General features: G+C 50.1%; 9 protein-coding genes across 9 annotated transcripts; 5 read left to right on the top strand and 4 right to left on the bottom strand.

Moving 5' to 3' along the window:
* Positions 1-135: 135 nt before the first annotated feature.
* Positions 136-2,034, top strand: BU25DRAFT_401022 (cystathionine gamma-synthase; the record flags this gene model as incomplete). Its single annotated transcript, XM_033704988.1, has 2 exons — positions 136-351; positions 413-2,034. The coding sequence occupies 2 exons, from the start codon at positions 136-138 to the stop codon at positions 1,961-1,963; spliced, it is 1,767 nt and encodes a 588-aa protein (XP_033557405.1). The 3' UTR covers positions 1,964-2,034.
* Positions 2,035-3,602: 1,568 nt separating this feature from the next.
* On the top strand, positions 3,603-4,928 carry BU25DRAFT_478393 (aspartate aminotransferase; the record flags this gene model as incomplete). Its single annotated transcript, XM_033710995.1, has 5 exons — positions 3,603-3,654; positions 3,711-3,832; positions 3,882-4,015; positions 4,069-4,196; positions 4,267-4,928. 5 exons carry the CDS (start codon positions 3,603-3,605, stop codon positions 4,926-4,928), a joined length of 1,098 nt encoding a protein of 365 aa, XP_033557404.1.
* Positions 4,929-5,319: 391 nt separating this feature from the next.
* BU25DRAFT_478387 (glutathione-S-transferase theta, GST) lies at positions 5,320-6,235 on the bottom strand (the record flags this gene model as incomplete). Its single annotated transcript, XM_033710994.1, has 4 exons — positions 5,320-5,793; positions 5,893-6,051; positions 6,114-6,146; positions 6,203-6,235. 4 exons carry the CDS (start codon positions 6,233-6,235, stop codon positions 5,320-5,322), a joined length of 699 nt encoding a protein of 232 aa, XP_033557403.1.
* A 407-nt stretch (positions 6,236-6,642) lies between these two features.
* Positions 6,643-8,422, bottom strand: BU25DRAFT_350554 (aspartate kinase; the record flags this gene model as incomplete). The annotated part of the gene is made up of 3 exons (XM_033703310.1): positions 6,643-6,854; positions 6,908-8,244; positions 8,307-8,422. The coding sequence occupies 3 exons, from the start codon at positions 8,420-8,422 to the stop codon at positions 6,643-6,645; spliced, it is 1,665 nt and encodes a 554-aa protein (XP_033557402.1).
* Positions 8,423-8,791: 369 nt separating this feature from the next.
* BU25DRAFT_350563 (HpcH/HpaI aldolase/citrate lyase family protein) lies at positions 8,792-9,806 on the bottom strand (the record flags this gene model as incomplete). Its single annotated transcript, XM_033703312.1, has 3 exons — positions 8,792-9,123; positions 9,201-9,582; positions 9,639-9,806. The coding sequence occupies 3 exons, from the start codon at positions 9,804-9,806 to the stop codon at positions 8,792-8,794; spliced, it is 882 nt and encodes a 293-aa protein (XP_033557401.1).
* Positions 9,807-10,357: 551 nt separating this feature from the next.
* On the top strand, positions 10,358-11,776 carry BU25DRAFT_442656 (Clavaminate synthase-like protein; the record flags this gene model as incomplete). The annotated part of the gene is made up of 3 exons (XM_033709317.1): positions 10,358-11,269; positions 11,492-11,611; positions 11,672-11,776. The coding sequence occupies 3 exons, from the start codon at positions 10,358-10,360 to the stop codon at positions 11,774-11,776; spliced, it is 1,137 nt and encodes a 378-aa protein (XP_033557400.1).
* An 881-nt stretch (positions 11,777-12,657) lies between these two features.
* On the bottom strand, positions 12,658-14,217 carry BU25DRAFT_451436 (cytochrome P450; the record flags this gene model as incomplete). The annotated part of the gene is made up of 1 exon (XM_033709756.1): positions 12,658-14,217. The coding sequence occupies one exon, from the start codon at positions 14,215-14,217 to the stop codon at positions 12,658-12,660; it is 1,560 nt and encodes a 519-aa protein (XP_033557399.1).
* A 933-nt stretch (positions 14,218-15,150) lies between these two features.
* Positions 15,151-17,390, top strand: BU25DRAFT_424982 (uncharacterized protein; the record flags this gene model as incomplete). Its single annotated transcript, XM_033708317.1, has 3 exons — positions 15,151-15,202; positions 15,266-16,930; positions 16,987-17,390. 3 exons carry the CDS (start codon positions 15,151-15,153, stop codon positions 17,388-17,390), a joined length of 2,121 nt encoding a protein of 706 aa, XP_033557398.1.
* Positions 17,391-19,475: 2,085 nt separating this feature from the next.
* BU25DRAFT_478374 (uncharacterized protein) lies at positions 19,476-20,651 on the top strand (the record flags this gene model as incomplete). The annotated part of the gene is made up of 1 exon (XM_033710993.1): positions 19,476-20,651. The coding sequence occupies one exon, from the start codon at positions 19,476-19,478 to the stop codon at positions 20,649-20,651; it is 1,176 nt and encodes a 391-aa protein (XP_033557397.1).
* Between the last annotated feature and the right edge of the window lie 1,569 nt (positions 20,652-22,220).

The following is a 22,220-nucleotide window of genomic DNA, read 5'->3' as shown; positions in this document are numbered from 1 at the left end:
CAGTGCCTTGAAAGTAGGATGTCCGACAGTAGGAACAACACTCACAAATGTCAGCATAAAAGTGGCCCAGGTCGGTCTTATCGGGTCTTCCGTAAGTATTGCAGAAGCAGCAGAACAACAAGATCACATTACAATATGCCTTTCCTTGTGCAGGTTCAAAACGACGTGCCTACTAAATCTCTTCCAAATCCTCCACCCCTAGGCTATCCTGTTCCCGCCCACCGCCATGCAGTCTCTGTTCAGCTACCGACATGGCAGGACATGCGCGGGATGGTCGCACAAGAACCGCGTGTTAGTCTTGTGCAGCAAATCGGCTATCCCAGGTCTTTTCTTAACCAAGATGTCGTGAAGGTGGGTCATTATCTCGAAAACCTACGGCCGCAGCTAACGTTGCCTTCTGTTCTATATGTAGGTCAACAATGCTTGTCTGGCTCTTCTCGGACATGCGGATGAGAAGTGCCTGATATTCCCAGCATTGGATCATGCACTGGCCTGCCAGGCCACGATAGCCGACTCGGCACCAGAAGCAGCAGATCGCGTTCGGATCCAGGCCGCAGACTTCCTCCTATCTGAGCCCCCGGTGACAGTGGCAACAACTACCGTCTCAGAGACTCGCCAGAGCACTCACAACGCTCGGCGGCGCTTCTTTCTCGTCTTTTTCCCTTCGCAAGTCAATGCCAGCGCCATGGTCTTTTGGCGGCTCACTGGAACGGGCATCTCATCGCGCCTCGCCCAGAGCATGCACGAGCATCTTGAAAGCATAGCTCCGGCGCCTGCATATGAGCTGTTCGGGAGCAATTCGGACCTCCTCCGCGAGTTCGCAGATGCGCAAGCCGACGATATGGTGCGCGCACGCATTGTGAAGCTCCTCCAGCGCGCTTCCATTGACCCTGCTCAAAGCGCCCGCTTTGCATCAACAGATGTCTTCCTCTATCCGACCGGCATGGCCGCCATTTATGAGGCCAACAAGTTGCTACAGAGCTGGCGATCGACGCAGACAATCGTATTTGGGTTCCCTTACGAGCTCACATTAAAGATGATACAGAAGTATGGGCTGGCGTGCAGGTTCTACGGGTTCGGTACTCCAGCCGAATTGGATGAGTTCGAAGGATATCTCGCCAATGAATGGGAGCAGGGACGTATGGTGCAATCGGTGTGGTGCGAATGCGCATCAAATCCGCTGCTGAGAACTGTCGATCTGCAACGCATTAGACACTTGGCCGATACGTACGGCTTCGTGGTGGTCGTTGACGAGACGATTGGCAGCTTTGCCAACGTCGACGTCGCAGGTATTGCGGACGTCATCGTTACATCCCTCACCAAGAGCTTTAGCGGCAATGCCAATGTTATGGCTGGAAGTATCATCCTAAATCCCTCGTCGCCATTCTACGCGTTGCTCAAGCAGTCTCTTGACAGCACGTACGTAAATGAGCTCTTCGGCGCCGACTCACGCGTGCTCGAGTATAATAGCCGCAAGTTCCTTGCCCGCGCCGCCATCATGAACAGGAACGCGCAGCACCTTGTCTCGGTCCTAGGTTCCTTCGCCGGCACGTCGTCCAGCACGCTCACGCACATCTATTACCCATCAACCTGCTGGTCGCGCGAGAACTACGAGGCGCGTATGCGCACCGCCACAGCCGAGTTCGTCTCCGGGTATGGCGGCCTGTTCACGCTTGAGTTCGAGAGTGTGGTGGCAGCGGCGACCTTCTTTGACGCACTGAACGTGCACAAAGGCCCGTCGCTGGGCGCGCATGTGACGCTTGCGCAGCCATACGTGCAAACGGTATTCATGCGGGAGAAGGAGTGGGCGGCGTCGTACGGGCTGAGCGAGTCTATCGTGCGCATTTCGGTGGGCTTAGAGGACGAGCAGGCGCTGGGCGACGAGTTCACGCGGGCGCTTCGTCTAGCGAACCGGTTCAAGGCTGGAAGAGAGCTGAGTGGGCACTTGGAGAGCTTTCTGTAGTTGGATTAGATTGATAGCCGATAGATTTTGCACACGAATTCGCGTGATGCACGCGATCACCAAAACACTCCAATTTTTACAACACCGTTACTCAATGCCACGATGTCGATAGAAGCTGCCTTTGAATTTATAGCTACTTTAGACCCAAGCAAAAAGACCTGCAACGTGACGTATGCAAAAAAGCATGGTGTTGTGCGATCAACGTTTGTCACGGCGGCACCGAGCGTTTTCACAGTCAACTACTACTAAGAACATCAACCAACAAAAGCTTCCCCCACAACAAGTTCTGGAGCTTGTCAAGCATATAGCTGAGCTTACTGCACGTCATTTACCAGCTATGAGAGCTATGATAAAAGATTTTGCGTCAGGTATAGACTGAACAGGCAGCTGAAAAAGAGCTCAAAGCCCGCGACGCTGCTAAAGGTATACCATTATCCCAAAAGGGTAATTTAGAGTCTCCTAGCCACCTGCTTAGAACAGCAAGCGTCAGAAACCTGTTGTTTATGCTGTAGATGGTTGCAGAGGCTCCCCTAGCTCACCCACCTGTCACCACCCGCTGTGGCCGCAACATCACATTTCTAATTAAATACAAATAGACTAAATTAATCTCAAGCATTACTATGCTACTTCAAGACAAGACCTCCTGATAATAGCTATTGTGGCTAGCTTTACAGCCTCATTTTCGTAAAGCTGTTGGAATGTTTAGCGTGCATCATATACGCGAATCCGTGCACCACACGCACGAACACGGGTATCCGATGCGTCTTTGGATGGCTGTTTGTCCGTGAAATACTATATCAACATCACTTATGGCTCCCTCAAACATCACAGCTTCACTCATGAAGCGTTTGCAATCCAAAGAGTATAGCTAAGAGCAGAAAATTTGACTGGCTTAAATTACGACACGGTACTTACAGCAGTCGGCGTTGCAGGCCAGAACAACCAAGACCTGGCGAAGAAGACCAGAACTTTACCCAACGCGGGCTCGAGCATATTCGTCCTAATCCCGAACAAAACAGGAAAAGACTCACACGCAGTTTGATGTACTTGGTCTAGTTTGGCGGAGCACCTTTAGGAGATGTGTTCGAGACAGTATGCCATTTGTCGATAGTAAAGTTGAACGTCCGAGAACAGTGATTCTATGTTTGAGCTCGACCTCGGTGATAAACATTATCTTTGCATTCGACGAAGCGCACCGTGTACGGCGCGTTGTCTACTGCCGCTCGGTACTTACAAATCCAAGCGCATCAAACTCACGACCGATGGGAAGGGGGACACCAATGTACAACCAAACGATCCTCGCACCTACCAGATTGTGTAAAATGAGTCCTTTACGTGCTGTCAAGAGCCCATGTTAGCTTGACGATCGCCGACTCGGCCGGCCGCATGAGGGCCTAATTGCACCATCTTTTTGAGCCGATTGGACGGACATCAACCTTCAGCGCCGAGAGTTGCCCTTTTGGGATCTTACTGGTACCTATCGAGCTTTACAGCTAAAATGAATGAACCATTAATTAGCTGCTATCTTTGAGATCATATCGTGTTTCGGGTGGTTATGGCCGACCTGTACAAGACCATTGCGACTAATTGCCAACTTTGTGATCTCTCTAGAGTCCTCCACTCGAAGCATAGCACCGAGATGCAAGAAAAGGCCGCGCACCCTCTAGCAAACATTCCCGAAGGAAAGCTTGGTAAGTATTTTCTATGTCAATCGTAATTTCCAAGCTCTTCTCATGGATTGCTGTAGAGAGCCTTAATGCCCTGCAAGCACAATACAGGAATGATGCCCGGTCCTATAAGGCGGACCTCATGTGTGGAGTCTATCAGACTCGGGAGGGAGATCCGTATGTCTTACCATCGGTGAAGCTAGTAAGTAAGTTCTCCAGAGTTTGTATGAGCGCAACCCAACGCTACACAGGCACGACAAATGCTATTCGATGATCCAGAATGGGAGCACGAATACCCCGCGTCTCATCTTGGTGAGGCACCGTTCCGAGAGCTGAGCGCTCGTATGCTGTTTGGAGAGACTAGCCAGATGATATTAGAGAACAGGTATGCAGCAATATCGTGACACCGAAGGCGAAGGCTAATCATTCTTTGCGCAGAATAGCGTCGATGCAGACTCTTGGAGGTAGCGGAGCGTGCCATATGGGTGCCCGGTTCTTGCGGATGCATTATGAGCCTTACAAATTCAATCCGAGGGGCAAGGTTTATATTCCTGCAGAGACGTGGGGTAAGTCACCAGAGATTTGTAACCATTAGTGGGCATATCCCATCTTGAGATCTGACTAAATTGCCTTCAGTCAACCACCCGAACGTTTTTCATGCCGCAGGTTTCGAGACAGCCAGCGTCCCATACTACAATCCCTCGACCCACGCATTTGACTTTGCCAGTTTCAATGAGTCTATGACGCGCATTCCATCCCACTCTATTGTCGTACTTCAAGTTTGTGGAAATAACCCGACCGGCTGCGACCCATCCGCGGAGGAGTGGCAGCAGCTTGCGCAGACATTTCAAGCCAAGCAACACTTTGCCTTCCTCGATCTGTCCTACCCGGGCTTCGTGACCGGCAGTGTAGCAAGGGACTGCGCGCCTATTCGACTGCTTGCTGAGACAGGCATTCCGCTCCTGCTCGCTGCGACATACGGTAAGGCGTTCGGCCTCTACGGTGAGCGTGTGGGACATCTTTGCTTCCCTCTACCTACGGATCAGGTTGCGGCGCGAGTCGAGCAACAAATGAAGCTCCTAGCTCGGGAAGAGACAGGCGCACAACCACGGTTTGGCGCGAGACTGGTGACGAATATCCTCGAGAATCCGCACCTCAGAAAGGTGTGGGAGGAGGACCTAAAAGGTTTGGCGCAGGACCTGGCTGATAGACGGGAGGCGTTGAAGACTGAGCTGCTTAAGCATAATGCTCTTGGTGATTGGGGCTTTGTGACAAGCCAGGCTGGCATGTTCTTGTAAGCTAAGCTCTTCATCACTGTCCTTTGTGTACAAGCAGGCATAGATAAACCACCTTTACTAACTTGTTCTTTTAGGTACACTTCATTTGATCTAGAGCAGGTCAAAAACTTAAGAGAAGAGCACGCTGTGTATCTGCAAGATACCGGACGACTTTCCATTGCGTACGTTAATACATCACGCCATTTTATGCTAACAAGCTGACATTTGCTGCCAGTGGACTCAATGCACGTAATACTGCTCATGTTGCGGAAAGTATAGTGAAAATTGTGGGGCGGACGAAGCATTGATTGTACACAAAGGTTCCGGTGATGGCGCTTGACGTTTGGTTCATCAGAAATTATCTAGTGCTGTAGAGTTGTATTCGGTAACAAAGCTATTTCAGTACACTCGCTCATATCTCCACTTTCGCCGGCTGTACATTCGGCGGCTCCTGTTCAACCAGCTTGAACTCCGGAATCACCTGAGACACCACCTCCCAGCTCCTCACCCTCTCGAAATGCGCCATCGCCGCCGGATGTGCCTCCCTCCATTTCTTGTCTAACACCCACTGCAGACCCCTGCTCAGCACAACTGCCACAAAAATATCTGCGAGCGTAGGGCCGTTGCCGACTAGCCACTCTACCCCTTCCAGGACACCCTCTAGCTTGTCCAACAGCGCTAGACTTGCGCGCTTCCCCTCTTCAACTGCGTCGTAACTGTACGGCGCTGGGTCCGTGAAGCCGGGGATGAGAGGGAGAAACCAGCGTGCCAGTATGGGCAAAAGCTCCTGGTTTGCGAAGTTAACGTAGCTGAGCACGAGGGCTTCTTGGGATAGAGTGCCGGCGGAGCCAAGGAGATGAGACTTGTGGTTGAGTTTGGACAAGTACTTTTTATATTGAATTAGCTGTGAGAGAACGCAATAGATGAATAAAAAGGAGAGACTCGAAGATCTCTAGAGAGATTCGGGTAGCGGGGTTTTACTTACATACGCAATAGCGATCGTTTCCGTGATACTAACGTCTGGACCTTCAAGCGCTGGGATTTTTCCAAGAGACAAGGGGAAAAGCTTCATATAAGCGGCTTTGTTGATATTCTTGCGTGGAACTACAAGAGATTGGTCTAGTTCGATGCCTTCGGCGGCAGCCTGATATGCCGTTAGAGGTACGGCATCAAGGCAGACTAAGGCGATTACGAGGCTAGTCTTACCACGATCTTAACGATGCGCGTCCGAGGGTTGTCCTATCAGCGACGATGAGTCTATGTTGGAGGGCTGCATTGCTTTTGAAGGTGCTTACATCGTAGCCATAGATGGTGAAGCTGGTAGTCATGACGGTGAAGAAATGTGTATTTGTGCATCGAAAGAAATAGACATACAAGAACGTGGTTTTATATGCCGTTCTGTTAAGTCCGAGATCCTCCTCGGATAAGCCAAACAGCCAGCTTACGATATCTGCCATCTCCACCTATGCACCTATGTCACGGCATTCTCAACCGAAAGCGCATACTGTGCTGATCAGGCCTTCGCGGAGTTAAGATGAGTGCGAATGAGCTGGTGGTGGTACGACTCAACACCGCGCGGATTTCTGATCAAAGTCGCCTTGACCTGAGTGCAGAATCTCAGGCATATCTGAAATAGGTCTTACACACTTGTGGTTCTTTTTTAGTGTTTGTATCACAAAGGGGGTATTTCATATTTGAGTTCCGATTGTTCGGTTCAATTTCTCGCCCAAATATTTTAACCTGTCACAGCCAAAAGTCCCCTATCATACTTGAGCCGACTCCCACCCGCAGATCCCTGCATTGTTAGTGCAACGTCCGTGCGAGACTTCGAAAGTGCTGAAGATGGCTGGTTCTCGTGAGCGCTGAAAAACACCGCATGTAGAAGCGCCACTGCCCGCCCAGCTTCCTGCTCTTGGACGACGCAGGATGTGCTGATCTCGCTTGCTCCTATTGACATACCCATCAGCTACTGCTAAAAGAATACAAAGAATAAATCTCACCGTGTGTGATCATTTCAATTTTGATGCGGTTTTCACTCAGCGTAGAGAACATCTGTCCCGTCACACCCAGTGCCCGTCTCACCTGCTTGCCAACCAGACTAACGATAGTTCTGTTGTGTAGAAGCTCCACATCTCCGTAGTCTTGCAACTGCTTTATCGCACTTTTGAGTTCTTGCCGAACGGGTTGTAAGTCGTCCTCATCATCGCCGGTGATCAGCGGGACTTCAGAGTGTAATGCTATGGACACTCGGACCTCGCTGGTACAAATGAGATCAATGGACAAGTTCCACCTGTCAAACACGGAGAAGATGCCGGCCAAAAAGCTGTGCGCCTTTAGTCGTTCCGCAGACCGGATGTTGATCAGCAAGATCTTGTCTTTCGATGTGATAGCGATTGGGGTCGGTGGACCGCCATCGTACATGTAAAGTAGAGGCTCCTGCACTGCAGCACAATCGATGGAGAGCGGGGTCAATGGCGAAGGACTGAGACCTTTCCAGTCATCCACAACTAGCGTCCCTGGTGCCTGTGGATTGAGGACGTTCTTGATGCGCATTGAAACGCTCGCACGCATCGCTAAGCGCATGGCTGCGTAATGGATGACTTCGGAGCCATGGAAAGTCAGCTCTGAGGCCTCTTCGGAGCTGATTACCGGAAGCATCTTGGCGTTGGGCACCTTGCTTGGATCAGCTGTGAAGATGCCTTCTACTTCTTTCCAGACTTGCAGCTCCTGTGCCTGTAATCCTACAGATATCATCGAGGCGCAGAAATCAGTGTAACCGCGACCAATCTGCGTGAGAAGACCGCGATCGATAGGCCCGAAGAAGCCTGTTACAACCGGCACGGTGGCCTGGCATCTCCGGATTCGCTTAGCCATCGTGTCTGACAAGCTGTGGTAGAAAGACTGGTCCATTGTGCTCTGAATGAGAGAAGGAACGATCTCGGAAAAGTCGATGGTCTCGCTTGTGATACCCCGGTCGCGCAGCGCGGCAGAGACGAAGAAACAGGCCAGTCGTTCACCCGTACTGATGACCTTGTCCATTATATACGAGGTGCCATGGCCGATGATTTTGGTTGCTCGAAGAAGCTGGACGACCCGCTCGCATTCTTGGTCGATTTCTTGCACAAGCTCGGCGATGAGTATCGGGCTTTTTATATAGTCATAAGCGGCACTGGTGTGCTCGATACGGATGTTTTGGACAAGTAGATTAGACCGCTCGAAGTCAGTACTCAGACAGTGTCTGTAGGCTTGCAGAAGCCGGTTCGTAGTGCCTTCACTTTTAGTGCTAACGCTCAATGCAGAGCAAACGACTACCACTTGATGGTAACGGGTGGCGGGCCTGAGATTAATGAGCATAAGTGCTCCATCATGACAAATGAACATGTTAAGGGGGATGCTCACTTGATGACATTTTCAACAACATTGAGAGGGTATTTTCCAATGCTCGTGCCCCCAAATTTCTGCACAATCCAAGAGTCGACCTCGTTATGAGCTGCTTCGTTCTGATCGGCCGTCATGCTGGACTTTAGGGGTTCCGGTTATCAATCGAAATACCAAAGTATTGTGTATGAATAAATATTTATTTTGATCATTGTAAATTTATATATTCGACCATGAGTATTGACTAGTGTAGTACATTCTCGTGTAGGTTGTATTACGCGATCTACCCGGATTATTCCCCATCAGTCCGCTATAAAGATCTTCCGCGGGAGAATAAGTCAACTAGCCGTGTCGGCCGAGGCACACTAAAATTTATGATGTCCGAGTCAAGATGACCTCTCGATATGACCTGAACTACCCCTGCATCTCGACAGCATTTTATTGGAGAACATGTCGCAGACGAAGTGTCACATTACATTGGTATTACGTTGTTCATTTCACTTTTCCTAGCGATTACTATGACCATTGCACACACCATTCGAGCCATCCATGCCCACTACCTTTGCGAGTCTGACGTTATCCTCGAAACTCGCCACTCCGGATTTGAACACTCCCGCTCCATCCGAGTGAACGATGAAGGCTTTCCATCCCAGTTTCAGTCGTCGTTTCAAGATCTCAGGCGTCATTGCGAAGCCTAGCACAGCGAGACCATTTTTGTCTGCGGCGCGCTGAATCTTGTCCAATGCAGCTAGAAACACTGGCTCGTCGCCGTCCTGACTGCCGACCTCAAGACCCTGGGAGCATCGAAGATCGCCCGCCCCCACCATCAAAGCATCGACTGCAAAGACACTTGGTTAGATTAACTGTGCCATGGGTCGGTCTAGACCGATATGAGGGGGTGGGGAAGAAACTGACTTCCAGGAACAGCTGCAATCTCCTCAACATTCTCGACTCCTTCCACGTCCTCAATCTGAGCAAATACTGCAGCGTGATTGTTCCACACATCGTAAACAGTCTCTCCGGGCTTGGTGCGAGTCTGTTTGCCAAACAGTGCCAAGGGTGGATAGCTGCGTGTGCCCAGAGGAGGAAACTTGGCTAAAGATACTAGCTGTCGAGCCTGTTCTGCATTTTGAACATGAGGCTGGACAATACCTCCGGCTCCTGCAAGGAGAACATAGTTGATGAGGTCCGGCATGTTGGGTGCTAGTCGTATGTATGGCACCATGGAGCCGTTTGAAGTGTACTGAATGGTCTTGATGAGGCTGGCAAGGAGTGTTGGGTTGAGTGGACTATGCTCCTGGACTCATGTCAGCCGTTTCATGTTTTCCCTTTACAAATGATGTGGATTCGTACTGCATCAAGAAAGCAAAATTGATGCGGCAGAGCAGCCACAACACGCGCAGCCTCCTCATGGGGAATTCTACAGCTTGTGCCCCATAGCAGTTCACCGCTCGCTAGCATGGACTTGAAATCCGTTGGCTGAGCCAGATCCAGGGCGTTATATTGTTTCGCGTCCAGCATCTCTGCGGTTGTGTTTTGTGGTCACTAAATTTCAATGTACGATGTTGTTGGGGTGTAGGTCATTCGAAGAGGTTCAGATCGTTCTTCCACGCAGGTAACATGAGCACTAAGTGAGTTCCCACAGTTGAGTGCTTGAGGAAGCTATCCACTAATCTCGGCGATGAATTTGATATGTCCGTAGTTGGATTCAAGATCTTCATCTCCGACTGTGACTCTGTCGTTTAGGCCAGAGTGTTGTGCAGTCGATGGGGATTACACCGGAAGGCGTTCAGCATCTCCGATTGGTCCACATCGGAGCTGTCAACGCCGCTTACGCCGTAGTCAGAATGAGCAGGGATTCTCGGCCGACGCCACGATGCAGATGTGCGTAACAGCTTGGAATCTGTGCTACGACCGCTCGACTTAGAGAATTCATGGGTAATGGAGAATTGGTTTAAAAAGGCCACTGTCGAGACAACGATGTCTACATCTTTCCAACACACAAATACATCACACAAGAACATTCTCCTGGTTTGAAGTTTATTCATTTGCTATCGCTTCCCAAATTCGCCATGGCCGTCAAACAATATTGGACCTCTCTTACGAAGGAATATCAAAAAAAGATCAAGATCATCCAGGACTCTAACGAGCCTGCGGTCAACTTTCCTCTCATCCTTCAACCCATGCGCGAAGAACTCTCCAAGGAGGCCATCCTCGAGCAAGCCCGCGCTCTCGGTGCTCAACCATCCGACAAAAGTCTCAAAAGTCCAATCCGGCAGCTGCTCGATGCCAATGGCGGTGCCATTCACCTCAAGGGCCTGCCCTTGAAGACAGCTGAGGACTTCTCCGAGTTCATGTTCGCCCTCGCTGGGTCCGGTCCTCACGCCTGGAAGCCGCATGAGCATATGGGCATGGAGGTACTCCGCCGTCCTCAGGCCAAGAATGTCCTCACCGCTAATGAAGGGCCACCCAGCCACTTCATCGGCTGGCACAACGAGTACGCAGTATCACCAGTGCACCCACATTATCTCGCTCTCTTCTGCAAGGTTGCCCCGGCCGCAGGCGGTGAGACCTCTGTCTGCAATTCAATTGCCCTGTACGACCGCCTGAAGAAGGAGGTCCCCGGCTTTGTTGAGGGTTGCGGCAAGAAGGGTGTTGTGTACCAAATCCCACACAATGCGGAACAGGTCGGCGGCATCGTTGGAGGCAATGGGCTGTACAAGGACTCAGCATTCGGTCCCAAGGGGAACGAGAAGATGCCTGAGACCGAAGATGGCAAGCGAGCTATGGTCGAGCGCAAGATCGTTCATCTGGCGCAGCAGGGTGGCTGGTACAAAGACATCAACCAAGCGGATGAAAGCCTGCCTGTCTGGCAGCGCCGCGGTTTCAACTGGACTTGGCAGGATAATGGCGACCTCGAGGTCGTTCACCGTGTTCCTGGCACTCGGCAACATCCGACCTTGGACAAGCCTGCGATATTCAACGTAAGAATGGTGTACATTACAAGATGTTAAGACACTGATACAGGCAAACAGGCTCTGTCAACTCGCTACACCAACGCTGTAGCTAACGACACTTTCAAAGCCCCGTTCACCTTCAAGAAAGAGGATGGGACCGAGGGTATGGCGATCCCCCCACACGTAAGTCTAGCTCAGATGCCCCTCATACGTTTAGACGAGGGTATCAAATTACTGACCGACTTTTAGTTTGCTGGTCTTGAAGAGGACGAAGTTATTCCTCGAGAGTGGTTGCAGAAGATGGACGAATGGCAGCACGAGCTTGAGTCCAGTATTGTCTGGGATGAAGGTGACATCCTGTTGGTTGACGTGAGTACCCGTTATTCCGGTTATTGAAGTCCTGGAAACTAACTCGGATTCCCTTTTCAGAACTTCGCTGCGCAGCACGCCCGTTGGGGTTGGGAGGGCGAACGCAAAGTCATGGCTAGTTTCTGGGACCAACCTAGCATGGCCGGCAAACCGATCATGGTCTGAACAACTGTAGTATACATTGATCATAGCATATACTATCGAGGTGCTAGCGGGTTGTTGTGCATGAGCAAATAGCCTTGGGGGAAGTTGTGGCGAGGGAAGGTCGGAGTACATTCGCTTAGCACTAGGTCAGATGATAGAAAACAGACACTGTTGAAAGGTGTATTTCGCGTTGCATTGCGTGCTGATGGTGCTGCGTAATTTGCCGAAAATGATGGTACAAGTCCAAAATAGTGTGCGTGGTCGTAGCGGTGGCTCAAACATCAAGATTCTCACCTGTTCTAGGGGGCTCGGGGCAGATTTCTGCTGACATTCAAGCTGTGCTTTCGGTACGCAGGTCGGCACAAAACGTGAACAAAAGGGGGAAGATGGTAATTACGCTAAATGTGATGAATCTGAGAATGCGAATACAGATACGGTTCGACATCATCCGCATAATAGACAATATTTGATCTACGAATGCTGCTGGCTAACATCTCAGGAGTACCCACCAATTCCATATCTGTCTAGTCTCGTAGCAGAAGCCAAAAAAATTTCTCATCATCATTTGATGGCAGATCTTGAGCACGTCCTGATTCTGTCAACTCGAGGTAAATTGCAACTAGGTGAGCCTCATCTGATTCAACTTATGGTAGGGATTATTAGTGTCTATGAACAACACGAACATAGTAGCGCGATTACGTGAGGGATGGCTGGACATAAGTCATCTTGGATGCCAAGAAGGTCATACCTGGCCTTAGGGGTGAATTGGAGCTGAGAAAAAAACATTAGAATGCTTTTTGAAACTTCTTGGATATATTATATTCATAGGATCTACTTCAAACATGCCATACCTACCACATAGTCCAAATTGTTTTGGACTAGGCTTGCTGTAGGAAAGCACCCTACGGCGCAGCTGGAGTGAGTCCGATCTTGACCCCATTACGACTCTCGATGAGATTTCTGACAAGTTGTACATACTCCACCACCGGGTCGTGATTCTCGATACTCTCATACTCTTGGACAAGCCGTATCAAGACGTAAGCGGATTGTAAATAAACTTGCTGGTACGCCGGGCAGATTCTGCGGCCGCCACCAAAAGGCACAAACTCTGGTGGAATCTTTATGTGGTTCCACCTGTCGGGCTTGAAGTCATAGCAGTCTTTTCCCCAGACTGACTCGATATGGTTGCAACCCCAACCGTAAACAGCGACTTGATCGCCCTTCTCCATGAATAACGGGGACTCTCCATCAGGTCCTCCACCCTTGGGCAATATAGTGTCCTTGAACGCGGTCCGGGTGATCACCGCGCTTGGCCCTGTCGAGCGGATCGTTTCATAGATTACGTTGCGAAAGGGCTTGAGAGACTTGGAATCAAAATCGAGTTCAAGTGAATCAGATATGCTCAGAGCCGTTTCGCGTAGTTCCTGCCAGTGGCTGGGATTCCTTGCTAGGCAGAAAATAGCGTTGGCGGCCAGTACGGCCACTCCGTCTCTCCCGCCGGCAAAAAGGTTGAGACACTCATAACGAAGAGTGATTGGATCTTTGATCTGTTGTGCAAGTTGTTCAAGCAGAACGTATCGAGCTTTAGTCCCCTGATCGGCTGCAGGTGGCTCATCGAGCACAGATTGCACCTGCTGATCGACGAATGCATGCACCTCGGCAACAGTTTTAGGGTATTTTCGGTCCATCCAATATCGGAAGGCAAGGCGTCCAGCTTTTCGTCGCTTGAGGGATCCAGCGTTGGCATAGTTGAAAGCTTCAATGAACTCGCCATCGCTGTACAGTGACCCTGGCAACAAAGAATCGGTAGACTTGCCGAAGATGAACTCTGCCGTCGAATCGAAATTCATCTTCTTCAGTAGGGGCTGAACATCTACGGTGCTGCCGTCGCGTGGTATCTGCGCAATGAAACGGTCGACATGTCTCTTGAACATCGCAGTAGATCGTACTTCTGCTTTCTTGAAAAGTGGCTTTATCATATCTCTGGAGAACTTCCAGCGTGGCCCGTCGGACGAGAAAATGCCAGGACCAAGAAAGTCGTTCTCGTGGAAGGCGCCTGCTCTTCCAAAAGTGTTCATGTCCGCATTAAAAGTTACTCGAATATTAGCCATGTCGATTGTATTGATGAGTCGCTGGCCGGCTAGTTTCTCCTCCCATGTGTGTCCAAGGTTCGCGAACCAGTGGTCGTAATGGGCCGACAACCGCCCTTGGTCGCTTGCGGCTTGGCGTTCCTGCATCAGATCAAGGCCAAGCCAGCCCTTGTGCGGGTAACTGGGAGGCCTCCGGCAGCCATGCTTGCCCCGCGCTGAATGGAATGCAATGTACCCACGAAGCTTGCTGTAGATATTACCAGTGATGGCGGAAAGAACGAATATGCCTAGGAAGCCAAGCGCAAGGCATGTATAGAATTTCCACACGCTGGTCGATTGCCATGGTATGGTAAAGAAATTCTTGTTCAACATGTTGGTGTACGAAAGATAAAGCAGAATTCAGGAGGCGGTTCGCAGACAAGATGCTTGATAAATGCGTAGTTCGCACTTTTGCATGGGATCTCCGAACGGACCGCAGGATAGCTACAACGAATATCTCCGATTCTTGATCTGGCTAAAGGCTTAGCGCCGAGGGGTGGCTTAGCGCAGGGGCACGGGCCGTGGGCGAACGGTCCCAGATCCGGCTAATGGCTTAGCGTTGACGGGTGGCTTAGCGCAAGGGCACGGGCCGTGGGCAAACGGTCCCAGATCCGGATACTGCTTGGCAGATCGCCGAGCGCAGGCTACAGGATCCTACGCTGCACGCTCTAAATTCTTACATCAGCTTAACGCCGAGCTGTCATACGCCCGACCCCCCATGAACCTCCCTTAGCTTAGCGCCAACGGATCTCGAGATGGTTATAGGTAAGATCGATGCGCACCCTGCATGCGTGGTTGTTCTAATGTAGAAGGCAGAAGAGATGTTCGTATGCTGATAGTCCTACGCTGCACGCCCTAAACTCTTACATCAGCTTGGCGCCGAGCTGTCATACGCCCGACCCTCCCATGAACCTCTCTTAGCTTAGCGCCAGCGGATCTCAAGATGGTTATAGATAAGATCTATACGCACCCTGCATGTGTGGTTTGTCCAATGTAGAAGGCAGAAGAGATGTTCGTATGCTGATATTTCTGCTGGGAGGTACATGGGTGTAATTTTGTTCGTGTAAAAGTAATCAGACAAAACGTTCTCCTGGGTCGTACAAAATACAGGAGGAATATTGGTGATCAATGGCGAATCAACTCAGCAGGCAACATTGCCGCATGCAATCCTTAACTTGTCCTTGGGCCCAACGTGTAGTATGTTAGGATTTTTCACTGATTAAAAGACGTTAATCGATAACGCCGTTATCGCGAGAGCACCCCTTCATGTCCGAGTCGAGAATCAAGCGGAGGCGTCTCGTGCTTTCGTGCTTTGAGTGTAAGCGCAGAAAGCTAAAGTGTGGACGAGAGACTCCCGTTTGTTCTCGCTGCGTTAGCGTAGGCAATCCAGAACTTTGCCAGTACGATCCCCGTTTCTTGATGGAAGCCGGTACGGAACCAGATGTGGGTGGCGTAGCTCGTGCTCATCAGCCTTGGTCCTCCACCAACAACTCAATGAGCGAGTTACCGTCAGCCACTTTCGACCACTTCGACGCCTTGCTTATCGGCGAGAACTGCCAACCAAGCCCTTGGCTACCTTTTCAACTTGATCTGGATCTCGACAGTTCCTCTTCTGGGAATGTGTCTTCTGGTGGTTTGTCTTCTGGGGGCTTGGATAATGAGAGCCTCATCGGATCCGTCAGATCCCACATGCAACAACAGCCAGTCACAGACCACAGGAAAAGCTTGGGTAACCAGTTTCGGGGCCCCAGCCACTCAATGAGCATTATTGCTTCATTCCAAGACTTCTGCAGGTTTATGAAACAGACTATTGAGGATCACCACATCCTCGGCGCTCCGCAATGGACTACCTACACGCCCAGTGCAGACAAGACCATTCCCTCCTACTCCAGAGATGGTGTAGAACAAGTCATCAAAAGTCTTCTCCCAGCAGAAGAGCGCTGTCGCCGTCTCTCAAAATGCTACCTCGACCACTTCACGGGGATCCACGCCCTCTTCCACGTTCCCTCTTTCTGGCAAGAATACCAAAGTTATTGGAACGGGACGCATGATGATGCATCTCGGTTCAATGCGGTACTTCTGGCTGTCATGTCATGCTCAAGGTGTCTTTTCGCGGACGATCCGCTGTCATTCGACGGAGACAGTTCTACAGCCAGAAATGAAGCCGTGGGATGGTTGCATGCTGTCGAAGCATGGCAGAGCTATCAATCGGCAAAAAGTACTACGATCGAAGTGTTTCAGCTTAAGTGCTTAGTACTCTTATCAAAGACTCTAAACGATATCGACCGCGAGGACCACTACACCGCTTCTCAAACCCTGCTCGCTGATGCTATCTCAAATGGTCTTCACCGAGACTGGAGAATCCTTGGTGTCGACGAATCCATCTATGAGAGAGAGTTACGCCGCAAGATATGGTCCGCTATAGCTGAGCTGGATATTGCGGTCTGCATTGAGCGCGGCGTCCCGTCTATGGCCTCCAATCTTTTTGCCGACATTCAAGAACCAAAAGGCTACAACGACTGCGATTACCATTCTAACACTGAGTTTGAGCCCCCTGATCATTCAGATAGCCAGCTCACAGATAGCTCGTTTGCAAAAATTGCACACTCGATCCGAACGCTTCGCTACAATATCATCGACTTCGTCAATAATCCGCAAAAACATAGATCGCTTGACCAACCCCAACTCGTGGAGTTACGGGTGCAGATCTCCGAAGCTCTAGATCGTATACCTAAATGGCCAATCTCGGCACCGGACGTAGCGGGACGCAATCAAGGGCTGATATATCGAGCGGTTTCAGAGTTGTATCTGCATGAACTCCTGCTTCTGTTGCATTTACCGTTCGCCCTCACGAAAGATACCGCCGTTTCTTCAGCTATGGACACCGACTTTCAACGGTTCATTTGTGTAAGATCCGCTAGCACAATTATCAAGATACACGAGCTGGTAGCGCACGAGGGATTTAGTCCGATAGCCTTGGGTAACGGGCATCTCTTACGAGCAGGACTATGTTTGTGTCTCCTTGAGGGGGGCGCATTAGACTACGGTAATTCTATTTTGTTTCAGTGAGACATCGAGACTAGCATTACTTATACCATGCAGGTATCACTTCCCTCCCTCTTTTCCCAGCCACACAGATTGAACTAGTCAAATCTGGCCTCGGCATGGTCGAGCAACACGTTCTCAGCCTGGGCACCGATCTCCAATCTCTGTGGCTCTTTTCCGCTGCCAGCTGCTACGTCGAATCACGTAGAGATCCTAGCACAAGCTCCGCTACCAAGAGTCGTATCACTGACAATATTGTTGCTTTGTTCAGCAAGATGTGCTGGGCACAAGAACACAAAAGCATTCGTCTTGGACTATCTGATGCCCACTTCGCGCGCTACATAACGCAAATCCACGAGGTATGCGAGGCTGTCAGTCAGGTGGTGAGCAGTAAGACAGAATTGGATATGAGTTCTGCGCTGATCAAGGTCGGAGCAATCTCTATGAACTCCACACATTGATCACTACATCGTATCATGCAACTTACTCAATAAAAGAGATTGCATACATTTTGAGACCTCCTCTATACACATGCTGCAGTACCCTAGCTTTTGAACTGTTATCGCTGTGTTTTGACAGCAATTTCTATGCTGACCGGTATCATGTCAAATGGACTGTGTGCACTACGAAGCCTATACCAGACGCATCTAGGGAGATGACGATAATATCTCTCACAGTTGCCTTGACTAACCCCTGGGAACCTCTGCTCTCAAACAAAAGTCAAGAGATCACATTTTACACTACACATGTATGCAGCAGTCAATTGGTGGCGAATGAGTGCACTGAGGTTCTACAATGATGACGTGGAGATGCTAGAAGGAAGGTGCAGCACGCTGAGGCCGCTTGTCTGGCGGTGTGAGAGGGGGCCAGCTGGGGATACCAACTGCTCTCTGAGATGGATGAATTGGGTGGAACGTGTAGGAGGGGTGAATGTATCCACCGATTGCCATCTGTTTGCTAGCGGTCCACTGCACTGATTGTGTTTGCTAGCGGTCCGCTGCAGTGACTGTCCAGCTCATTAAGTTAGTTCAGTTTGCTTCCCACCCTTCACTGCTATTTCCTTCTACTATATAGTCCCGATCAATTCTAGCAAATAGCTAAAAGAATCAATCAACATCTCAACCCTTCCACAGAACGACTGTGAGCATATACGTCCATATGTCAGTGCGCGCTCTGATTGTTGTCCGCTGCGGTAACTTTGTTATGCGTTAAGTAGTAAACACTCTCCAGGATAAGCATTGATTCAAGTTTCTTGGAGCAGAGTCCGCGTACAGGGTGAAGTCACACAAGCATGCACATGGCGCAAGCAGAGCTCGAGCCTGGGAACAAATGTCAGTATTTGGACATCATCGCCAGCTTGGAATACCTCGCTTTGTCTCCTAAAAGACTCAAAGCCACCGTTCTCTGTCTGTTCATATTACGAACCACTTGATGCGAAGAACGTGGTTAGAAATATGCAATTCGACGTAGACTCGAACCTCGCATTCAATTCAAATGTCCATCGAGGACTACAGTCCGGATGTTTATCTGCTTCCATGACTAGATTCGCCTATAAGGTCCAATGATATATAGTCTTTGTGTTGCAGTAAATGCAATAAGTGAAGGTGTAACCGCGCAGGGCAGTAAGTCAGGGGTAACCGCGCAAAGCAGTAAAATCGGTATATTCTGCTGTGTTCTTCAGTGTTCTGTCTCTCTCGCTCGACCCCCAGCGGGGTCTGTTACATGACGTATCTGTCGTGCAGCCAGAAAGTGCTGTTGGAACAGGCAAGAGCACTGCACCAGCACACGTGGCAGACATGACCTCTTCACTCCATAAACCGTCACACTTTGGCTTGTCAGATTGGCTACGCTGAGTACCTGAATGTTGAGACACATGCAAAGAATGTCTGCGACGTAGGATAGCAGCCAAGCTTTTCGCAGTACACACTTAGATAAATGGCAGGCTCTGCGGTATGGAAAATGAACTTTTCTCCGCTGTCGATCCAGGAACGATGGTACGTAGAGCCTCAGATTAACAGTGGAGTCTGGAACAGCCTGAATATGGAGCCAAAAACCGCGATGTTGAATTGGCTAATTGGGCGCTCCAAGAGACATGATGAACATAGTCCTTGGGCTGGGATTCCCGTACACGGCCTCGGCCTTCAGAAGCCTCTTCTGGATTGTGTCCTCAAATACGCCGTCTGCAGTTCGCGCTCGTGTCCAAATCGGGCCCCAAGTCTAATATGGTTTTGCCGCCTCTCCAACTGTGAGCACGATATTCTGGTGTTAGGTCCAGCAGCCATGCAGCAAGGGGATATTTGATGAGGGAGTATATGGTGATAAGGGCGTTGTTGTATTGAAGCTATCAGAGCGGGGCAATATGGGTTGTTTGCGAAACGCTGGGTACACCCCGTGACTTAGTGCGATAAAGTGACGCTAGATCTAGTTTGTTAGCAAAACGTAGTACAAACAGTATCCCACCACATTTTGCATCATCAGAACGCTCTGAAGAAGCTTAGATAGTCGATTTTGAATTATTGCAATACTTTTCTGGTGTTGTAGTTGCTATGAAGCATAAATCGAGCCGGAACAACGTTCAGCCAACGAGCAGCGAGCCCAGCAGACCTGCAAAACGTCAGCGGAAACCTACTCAGCCATTTGACCAATGTGTCAATCCTGCTCCTCCTACTCCGCCGTCGACAGTACGGCATCCTGTACGCTTACCAGAACCAACTCCGCCGCATAATCAAGGTACGCCAAGCCCGCCAGAGGCGCTGTTTGTGGCAGAGGATGAGGATGTGGTGGAGGAGTCAGCAGCCGACGCTGGGTTGGATGATGACAACGAGGTAGATGAGCAGGTGGAGAACGCGTTAGCTGCTGCCACGGCTGTAGGGGAGGTTACTGCAGGCTCACCTGGGTCAGCTACTGCAGCGTCGCTCGCTCAATCAAGCCAGCCACAGCGTCCAGAGTCAGAACAAATTGACGAGGAGCCGCACCTGCACTGGAACTATCGCGCTTGGTGGACGCTAGGGAAGAATTTAATTCCTCAGGCAGCTGTTGCGAGGCGTAATAAGCCGTTATACACTGTGGATGAGGACAGGGTGTGGCAATGGGCGGATGGTGTTGTAGAGAAGCAGCTGCCACGGGTAGCTATTATTGACAGCTTGACAGCAACGCTCTACTATACTAGTGGCCGCCAAGCTAAATCTGATAGGTGTACTATAGCACTACAGCGGCGGCAAAGTGCAGCTGGACGGACTGTTGTTGCAGGAAACTGGTTCGAACTTGAAGAAGAGCTGGCTGAAATGGATAAAGAGAGCGGCCAAATAATGACCTGTGACTTTGACTTGGTGTTGAGAGAGCAACAGGCGCCTCAGCCAGCAACTCAGCCAGCATCTCAACCAGCTCGAAGTACTGCTCGTTTGCGGCCAGGCATTGTTACTGCAATCATGGAGGAGGGTCTCGCTAGTGTTGTTACCAACGAGCGCTTTGCGTCTGGTCATGCTATTGGTATAAGAGACCATTGGAGGTGTCAGAGTGAGCGCTGTTCGAACAACCCCAGCGTGTGCTGGGTGCACTTGCTGCCAGGTCGTCAAGTTGAGCGAGCTAGTGATCATTATCCTCTCAACGGCAACATGATTGCAAACTGGGCAAGCGCTATTACACGACAGGAGTGTACTGTTGAAGAGCCATCGCAGGACCTCCAGCTGCAGTTCATTATGTCAAAAGACCGCAGCGCATGAGAGAACAAGCGGTGGAGGAAGTCTTCCCCAGCGTCGTCAAGCTCTAGTCTTGAGAACCTCACAAAAGCAATACTTGTTGGCCATCTCGCTCAGTTGAAACAGCCGCAGCAACAGTGTCAACATCAATCAGAGCCATCACAGCGGCGGAGATGGGTTGACATCAAGGCATCAAGGGTGGAGATGGTTCAACATACTCGCAACTTTTTCAATTACTGGAAGCATAGTATGCCTCACGTTGGCGAGAAGATCAGAACCATCTACACGATGTGTAAAGAGGAGCAGTACGATATCAACATGCTTATGGACCCAGTGGATGGTATGACATTTGAGATGTGGACCTTCTATGAGATGCCTCCAAGTATGCTCTCGCATCTCCGACGCAAGGCTCACGATTGGATGAAGGATTACACTGGCCTGTCAGAAAAAGATGTACAGCGTAGTCAGTGGCTGTTGAATAAACAGCGTGAGCAAGAAAGCAGTCCTATAGTGGAGGAGCGGATGCTGTTGGGAGAAATTAGCGGAAATTGAATGTCTTGTCATCTGTTGAAGTTGTGTCTTAAGCAAAGCTCGTAGGCACTACTTGATTGGTTCTTGGGGATGAGCAAAGGTGCCGAAGTCGTCAGGGGTGACTACACGGTCGGTGGTAGGTTAGGTGATAGTTGGGTGGGTGTCAAAGACCTTAACGACGTAGCAGTGAGTAGTACAGAGTAGACTGTCTGATTAGGAAGCTGGATGAGATTCCAATAACAAAGTTGATTGACGAGGTTGAACACAATGCCATAAGGGCAGCGTGTCTACTTGCTATATATTTGGCAGAAGAGGGGTTACTTGAATTGCTTGGTCGCTTGAGTTGCTTGACTGGGACCAATGGTCATACTGAGTATTGCTGACGCGTCCTAACTGCTCGAGTTGCTCGAGTTGCTCGAGTTGCTTGAGTTGCTTGGGTTGCTTGGAACTGAGAGTGATGATCATACTGAGTATCGCCAACGCTGTAACAACACAGGTAATAGAGGGCTCCGAAACGTGTGTGTATCCGCTACGAGGTGTATGGGAGCACTGGGACAGGTAACACAGGAAACAACTCTATTCCTATAGGTCTTGTACAAAAGGATACTCAAAAACTATCTACCATAACTATGTACCTTGCCTTGCTTATATACCTAACAGCTCGATGTAGCTTGGGGGATACCGGTACTTAGTAGGGTGGGGATCAGATAGGAGTCAGATAGTAATCGGGTGGGTAGTATGAGGAAGAACGGTTGGTACGGTTCTTACAGATGCGGTCTCACTGCTTGGTCGATTGATATTAAGAGTGTTGATCATACTGAGTATCGCTGATGCAGTCTCACTGTTCGGTTGATTGATACTGCAGTTCCTTGGCTTCTCTCGTATCGTTGCGTAGTCCTGTTTGTTCAGTGTTGTTTTGCGAGTTGCTCCTTGATCGTAACATCATCTCAACTGTCCACGGGTGTGTCATACTGACACGGCTTGCAGCCAACCAGTCCTTATACATCTGTCAACCCCTATTACCCCTATCTGTCAACCCCTATTACCCCTATCTGTCAACCC

This window comes from Macroventuria anomochaeta (genome assembly GCF_010093625.1).
Source record: "Macroventuria anomochaeta strain CBS 525.71 unplaced genomic scaffold BU25scaffold_38, whole genome shotgun sequence".
Classification (NCBI taxonomy): Eukaryota; Fungi; Ascomycota; class Dothideomycetes; order Pleosporales; family Didymellaceae; genus Macroventuria; species Macroventuria anomochaeta.
Note: the sequence above shows the minus strand (reverse complement) of the source record. Positions and strands in the feature narration are given on the sequence as shown.